Raw genomic sequence first — 7,859 nt, 5'->3', positions numbered from 1 at the left:
CGGGACAAATTTTGAATTATTGCCTTCTCTTCTTTTTTTTTCTCTTTTTTAGATTCATCAAAATTTCCGACGCAACATATCATTACTGTCTACGTACGAACGATAGGTGTACGGAAATTTCTATTCCCTTCACTTCTCAACCAGACAAAATTCGCCATTTTCAGGCTATGTTTCTTATCGCAATTTAAAACAACTTTAATAGTCTTGACGTAACAGGACAAATTTCTTTATTACTATTTCTTTTCTTTCCATTTTATTCGCTGAAATTTCCTATACAGCGTATCATTACTTCTTACCCGAATGACAGATGTATGGAAATTTCTATTTTCCTTCATTTCTCAATATTTTACGATACATGAATATGTAACCCCAGGTTGCTTCTGGCCCCCGTAGAAAAGCAAATTGGGGCATAGGGACAGTGTATATCGCATTACGTATGTTTTACCAATTTAAACGTTAACTACTTAATCTTTCACACGTATTTCTAGCGCACGTAGCCAGAGTTTACTCTGGAAAAATACGTGATTTTATGTATAATTTTTATGCGACTTAATAGAAATAGATTTTTAAATTGCTTTTTTTTTTAATAAAGCGATGAAAAAATATACACACAAAATATATAAAATCAATTTCGAACATCCGAGAATTAAAAAAAAGAAAAAAAAAACAAGAAAAACAATCATTAATTAAACAAGACATTATTTATTCATGATGTGTGTGGAAGCTAAGATTCAATTGAAAAATTAAGAGATGGTCGCATTTCATCTCCAGGTCGTGTTGCTTTACTTAACATTTTCCTATAGTGTTCATTATATATTATAGATTGATCCTAACTGGAGAATGACCATTTTGAATCATCATAGATAAGTATATTAATATTGTGATCCTGTCAATGAAAATGTGTTACAATAAATACAATAGTTATACATATTTGTCACTGCTAGGATCGCAATCACGATCAAACACCAATAATTCCTTGCGATTCCATAGCATTATTAATTTTGCAAGAGTTGTAATATATGAATCGTTCAATGATATGCTATTTATAACAATAGATTGCCAATAGTCACAAAAACTTATCAATGTTTGTTGTGACTAATCAGACGTTTCTAGTCATTAAACGAAAGAATTCTTACATAATTATTAAATACATATCGCTTATTGGTGCTTGAACGGCATTTCAATATAATTAGGACACTGCAAAAGCTCAGGAAGATTTCTTACATACTAATAACTAATTAAAATAATTTTATATATTGATTCAAATTTATATTCGATGATTATTATTTTAAATAATTTTATATAAGCTGATTCAAATTTAGATTCGATCTGATTTTTCATATCATATTTCAGTAATGTAAATAGTACATAGCAATTCAATAAATAACAAACATATAAAATGAAAAAAATCTATATCATGCACAACGCTTTATTTAATTCATCGATGAATTTTTCTGAGATACATATAAATATATTTTTACAATTACAAATATAGCCAGATTATTGTGTAGCAACCTTTTTCAATATAAATTATTATATTGGAAAAAAAGATTCACACAATGAGTTTTTTTTAATAGATCAGATTCCTTAAAGGAATCAGATTTAGTAAAAAAAAAAATGGTTAATACAACTGCGGCTGAGACTCTCTTGGAGTGCAATCGAAGAAAAAAGTCTCTGTCGAGGAATATCATATCTACAAATGAACTGGCAATAAATGAACAATAATTAACGTTATCAATTTTGTAAAGAATTTTGTAACAATGAAATTCATTTAACTTCCTTTTGCGGTGTCCTGGAGAAGCATAAATATAACTCAACATTACATATGTCTTAAGCGCTACTCAGTTACTTATCGATAGCTCCATCCATAATGTTATTTTTAACTTGAATGCTAATGTGTATTCCATCACCAGATGCACCTTTGTCCTTCTTCACTTGTGCTGCGTTCGAGGCATTATCAAGTCCCAATTTACTAAGTGTACGAAGCGCCCTTAGAGCCGCTTGATTGCGACTTGCGGTTATTGTTGCTCCATTACCGTGACAAACTTGCGGTGGATCAGTGCTTAGCGACACAAGTGATAAATATTCTTTGTTTATAGATACTCCCTAGAACATTAATGAGAAATAATGACTTATAATTTATTTGATGATATGGCAACATCATCATTTCGTGTTCACACTATGTTCCATCTTAATTAATTAGCATTATTTTAATATTCTTTTAATACTGATCAAACGATCGATTACCTTAGGAAAGTCGCTAAATTCTACGCTGAAATTAAATAACTGAGATAAATAATGCAATTGATCCTTGGGCGAAACACCAGCCGTATTCTGCTGTTGCTGTTCGCGCAACTCTTCAGCGACTATTTGTACGCTGGGTCCATTCCCCAGTTTAGATTCTTGACCTCCGTCCACCAGTAAAAGACCAGGTACTAATTGGCGGCCTATGGAACCTAGAGACGATAAAATTTTAAAATTTATCGAACACAGTTCTGTATACAATGGTCGATGTTTTTCCTTACCTCCTACCGAGTGAGGTTGAGTGTCATTCATTTGTTCGTCTTCGAGAAATGTAACTTTTCTAGGCTTTGACTCCGTGTTCTCGCTCTCTCCCGTCTTTATGGACGGTTTTGAGGGTTGCGGCGACGGTTTACTATATCCCAATTGCGCCAAGAGAGCCTCAGCCGCAGCTCTCTTAGCCAATTTTTTGTTAGGTCCGATTCCTTGGGCAGAGTGCTGACCCATTGTCACTTCCATGACAAACTCTCTGCGTCTTGGTGCGCCCTTCTCATCTATTAGATTGTAAACTGGCTCCCTCTCTCGTTTCGCCTGTTGAATCTGAACTAGCCGAGAAACCGGATTGACCTCCTCCGCGGCTTCATTCTCCGCACGAGGCTCTTGATAAACTTTGATTAAGTTTCGAGATTTCTTCTTCGTCGCTGGTGGCTTACGTTTAACTCGCATTGATCGGTTCTGTATGGTAGCCGGTAACGGAGGAAGACGCTTCAGTTCGTCTAACATCAATTCGGCGGCGCGTTTCTTCGATACCTAAGGAAACAGGAATAATACAAGCATTTAAAATTGCGTCATTATTTATCATTCTTTTACATGAAAAATTTGAGAAATTACTTTTTTCGAGGATCCTTCTCCCACAGTAACCTTCTCGCCGACGGTGCATTTTGTCATGAAAGTTCTTATGTGAGGTTTACCACTTTCGGATACGACTTCAAAACTGACTGGCAGTCCACGTTTCAGAGCAGTTTCATGAACAAGAGATACAGGACTTTTCAACTCAGCGTTTGGATCGTCAATGCCACCCAACGTACCGTTCTCGTTAGTATTATTGGTATTTGCGATCTCTTCTGGTAATGGCAACTGGCGTAATTGTTCTAAGGCTCTGCTAGCAGCATCGTGACGTGCAGCTTGGCCTGTTAAACCTCTACCTGTGAACTCGCGTTCACCCACCTTCAGAGTGACAAGATACAATCCCTGAAGATCCGTATGAACTCCACGATTGTACGCGATACGCGGATTGTACATTCGTGGAAAGTTAGCACCGAATCCATGTGGCATAAATTGATGCTGCAATGCAGCTGGAGGAGCTTGTCGGAACGTATAAACAGTTGGTTCACCCCGTTTCATTGCTAATGCGTTCAGTTCGACGGTGGGAGGCAAATGTCCTGTAATCCAAAATAGCACATTTAGAAAGAGCAATTAAATAGTATTGGAAAGATTTGTAGATTTTATAAACATATAGTTGTACATAAATCGACATTATTTTGCATAATTAACATTTACAATTACTTACATTAAGAAAAATAACATTCCAAATTGATATTGTAATATATTATTGCATCACAATTCAATGCATGTAGAATACATAATAATTACCTGAACCTGTTGGACATTTGCCCAGATGGCCAATTCTCATGGCCTTGGTGGGCTTAGGTGGAGGTTGACGATACCAAGTTTTCGTCAATGCTTCGGTCGCTGCGCTATGTTGAGCCTTCTTTATACTAGGACCTTCAGCGACATATTCCTCTTCACCCAGTTTTAGTGTCACTGTGAATCTCTTTTTGTGCGCCGGTCCTTGCTCGTTGGTCAGCCTATATTGATGTTGAATCCTATTGAATCTTGCCAACTCGTTTAACAAACACATAGGTGTTTTTTCTTTCATGTTTGCCAAAGCTGGATTAGTCGCGGCATGATTCTGACCAGATGCATTGTCATCTCTGGACTCTCCATTGGCATCGTTCGTTATCGCTTTCGATTGATCCACATTTGGTTGTTGTGGTACATGCTGCGGCTGTTGTTGCGATTGTGATTGTTGTACTTGCTGTTGTGATGGCTGTTGCTGCTGAGGAGATTGATTCTGCTGATTATTCGGTTGCTGCTGCTGTGGCTGTTGCTGATGTGGATATTGAGGTTGCACATTTTGAAGAGTCACAGAAACTGTATTTGCTTGGTCCTTCATGCTAACGCTAACCATGGTATCTGAAGTTAAATATTTCAAATTAATTATGATAAGAACAAGAATCTAATTTTCATTGTGTACGTGTACTTACTGTTAGTACTGTGCGTATTCATACCCATCAACATTGGCTGTCTTGGATTTCCATGCGGCGGGCCAGGATGCTGCATGTGATGCATATGCTGTTGATGGGGGGGCATGGACAGTATTGGTTGATGTGGATTCCGATGTGGTAACAAATGCTGCGGCTGATGTAGCTGGGGCATGTTAGCCTGCTGCATAGGCCGCATTGGTCCTGCCATTCTATATTCATTTTTATTTGATTACAAATCTTATTAAATAAATTCCTGTTTATATTAATTTTCTATAAGAAATATAGCAAATATGTTTCTATTATATATAAATATATTTAATCTTTTTTTATAATAATTCTCTGAAATAATAAGGAAACAATTTCAACAAATAACAACTTAACAATCTTAATTCTTTAAAAATTTTCTCATATATGTAGACATTACAGCATACAACATATCATTAAACCAATAAACAGAATCATTAAAAGATTTCTTTATCAATTTTTAATCATTTATACAAATATTTACACAAATATAAAATTCTTTATTTCAATTCTACATAAATTCTAAATTCTACAAAAAAATTGTATTCTTAGAATAAACTAATACTTTTTATTTCATTGTCGTAATAACATAATATTTGATTAGAGGATATTAACCTGTTGTGATCTCGAAGCTGATTTTGCATTGCGTGATGTTGATGACGTAACATCTTATGAAAATCTACGTAGACAAACCTGTAAAATGAAAGCACAAATTCAATCCTATTTTAATGTATTTTAGATGACAGAATCGCATGACATATATAAACACATTTAAAGATTTTTATACCTGTGCTATGTAATCAATCGATAAGATAATCAAATTTTCGATCATGTTCAAATATATAATAAATTTGTCTTTTGTATATTGATAAGTCTCACATAGCAATTAGCAGACTATAAACTCTTCTTCTGCTGACTTTGCTAATCAGTGAGCAAGAGTACAAATAAATATTTCATAATTATCAATAAACAAGCAATTAACAATTGATAAACTATACCGTTTGTTGATCTTATTAATCAATAAAGGAGAATACAACTCCGAGCTCTCTCAGTTATTCTAAAAAGGTCTACTTCAAGTTTATGCCTAAAAAAAAGGATCTGCTCCGAAATTTACTCCGAAATGTAGTTTCCAGCGTACGCGCGGTATATCCTCTTTTCCGCATTGAGACGCGAATCGCGAAGTATATAAATTTACAGCGGAAAATCCGATCAAGTTTAGAAGACGTCAAAGACGATAGAAAGTGATAGCAAGACGATATAACCTTCCTGCGGGAAGGGCGAGCCGGTATTACGAGTGGTTTATTACACGAGGGATGCGATCGTCGCGGCCGCGCGCAATTTCGTACGCACGATCGCGTGCTCCGGGTTGCGATCGTCGATCTTTCTATTTCTATAAATAAATTCCGTCTCCCGATGGAATGGGCTTGGTCCGGCGGCGACAACGGCGGCGACGTGCTCATCCGAACAATCGGAGCCACGCCGCGCGTGCGGCACGTACACCCTTTTTGCTCACTTTTCCCCGCACTTACCCGGTCACGTTCGCTCTATTTCGCGGAAATTTAGGGCGTGTCGCGCAACACAGTGAAATTTCCGGCGAAATAGACCCGCTCCGACGAAAACGAACACCGCCAGGCCCTTAGCACGGCTATTGGCAAACAGTAAAGAAAAGTACTCGGTAGACTAAAATGCGGCCATTTTGATGTGGAGCTAGCGGCAGAGCGTGACGTCATCGATCACATTCTGACCGACGATGGGTACACAACTTGTGAGGAACAACAGAGATAATTAATGCGATAAAAGAAATCAAAAACCTCTTTGTTGATTCCCTTTAAGTCTCTCTCTCTCTCTCTCTCCTTTTGATCGCATTTGAAAAAGGTAAACACACTTTCTTTCCTATGACTTTTGCAACCGTTCGAAAAGCTGTTTATATATAATTGCGATTGTTGAGAAATCGCTTATAATTGTACGCAGAACGGAACGGTTGAAGTTGTGTTTATGTGCGTATTTAAACTGTCTAAAGAAATTTAAATTAATGCGTGACACATTATTTATCACATTTATGGTAAATAATGTGATAAATAATAAATTGATGAGATAAGAATTTTTATAATATAAGTACGATTAATCTTTATTCTTTGCATCTAAAATTACAAAAATAATATACAATAATATAATTTACAAAATATAAATATATTATAAAATATTGCAAAATATTAATATTTTGTAAATATTGTGTTGTCTGAACTTTTATCAGTTTTAAAATATCGGTTTTTTTCTTATCTCCTAATACACATGATTGAGTCATTTGAACGAATACCATCATGTATTCAGTATATATTTGTCTCTTTAAAATATTAGAACTACTTATAACTAAATAATGATCTATATTTTTTTCCTAAAAACACATTGGCATGTAAAATTAAAGCAAATGTATTTTTGTTGGTCAAACAGATGCCAGCATAATCCTCTTGTATCAGTATTTATTTGATTTTAGGAATGAATAACATTTATATAATAATATAAATAAATATTAATAATGTAAATAACTCTTTTTTATAAAAACATGTTTTGACATATATATTGTATATGTAATGTATATTATTTTATACATTTATTTTTATTTTGCATAAGAAATACATATGTTGTAATATAAATATATTAGATATTGTAAACAATTTGAATCTTAGTTATTATCTGCTTTTTTTAGTATAGTAATAAATGTCTGCATAATTCCGATGTCTAATAATTATACATTTAAAAAATTAAAACCGTAATAAAAAAAAATCTAATAACCCTTTTATTATATAATACTAGCTTTTTAAGGTCTCGGTTTATACGTGTCACTGAAAAAAATCTGAAAATCATGTTAGTTCGAATAAAATTGATGATCAATATCGAGATGTCGAGACCCTAAAAAGGATCGTTTCAGATGTTTAGATTTTCAAGTTTGTTGTCTCTTAAAATTCTTCAAAATAGAATATCTTGAAGAATTTTAAGAGACAACAAACGGCGGTAATTTGACCATACATGGTGGCTCATTATTCTTAATAAGCCAAATTGATCCATTTTTACCCATTTGAATTATCATGACTATAGATTGTGCCACATGCACCGCACTGTAACAAATATATTATGTTTCAGAAAAGATATTAATATAATTTTCATGTTATTTTTAGTAATGATATAATAATAATATTAATTAATAATTAATAATTAATATTATTAATAATTAATATTATTAATAATAATAATATTAATGATTCTCTT

General features: G+C 34.1%; 2 protein-coding genes across 2 annotated transcripts in view; both read right to left on the bottom strand.

Annotated features, from left to right (window-relative positions):
- Positions 1-1,645: 1,645 nt before the first annotated feature.
- LOC108690486 (double-stranded RNA-binding protein Staufen homolog 2) lies at positions 1,646-6,300 on the bottom strand. The gene is made up of 8 exons (XM_018197791.1): positions 6,122-6,300; positions 5,208-5,285; positions 4,569-4,777; positions 3,895-4,497; positions 3,133-3,683; positions 2,526-3,051; positions 2,248-2,456; positions 1,646-2,106 (listed from the first exon to the last, which is right to left on the bottom strand). The coding sequence occupies exons 2-8, from the start codon at positions 5,258-5,260 to the stop codon at positions 1,846-1,848; spliced, it is 2,412 nt and encodes an 803-aa protein (XP_018053280.1). The 5' UTR covers positions 5,261-5,285; positions 6,122-6,300; the 3' UTR covers positions 1,646-1,845.
- A 1,277-nt stretch (positions 6,301-7,577) lies between these two features.
- LOC108690473 (uncharacterized short-chain type dehydrogenase/reductase y4vI-like) overlaps positions 7,578-7,859 on the bottom strand; it is a 12,823-nt gene continuing 12,541 nt past the window's right edge. The window contains exon 19 of the mRNA XM_018197777.1: positions 7,578-7,708. Within this exon, the coding sequence (XP_018053266.1) occupies positions 7,585-7,708 (124 nt within the window). The 3' untranslated portion in view covers positions 7,578-7,584. The remainder of the gene's footprint in view (positions 7,709-7,859) is intronic.

This window comes from Atta colombica, unplaced genomic scaffold (genome assembly GCF_001594045.1).
Source record: "Atta colombica isolate Treedump-2 unplaced genomic scaffold, Acol1.0 scaffold33, whole genome shotgun sequence".
Taxonomy (NCBI): Eukaryota; Metazoa; Arthropoda; class Insecta; order Hymenoptera; family Formicidae; genus Atta; species Atta colombica.
Note: the sequence above shows the minus strand (reverse complement) of the source record. Positions and strands in the feature narration are given on the sequence as shown.

What these genes read in the sequence shown, in the direction of transcription:
- LOC108690486 (XM_018197791.1), bottom strand. Translation starts at nt 5,260, where the DNA reads ATGTTACGTCATCAACATCACGCAATGCAAAATCAGCTTCGAGATCAC. An exon ending in CAAATGTCCAACAGGTTCAG is followed by an intron (nt 3,684 to 3,894) that starts GTAATTATTATG and finishes TTTGGATTACAG; the next exon opens with GACATTTGCCTCCCACCGTC. An exon ending in GAGAAGGATCCTCGAAAAAA is followed by an intron (nt 3,052 to 3,132) that starts GTAATTTCTCAA and finishes CTGTTTCCTTAG; the next exon opens with GTATCGAAGAAACGCGCCGC.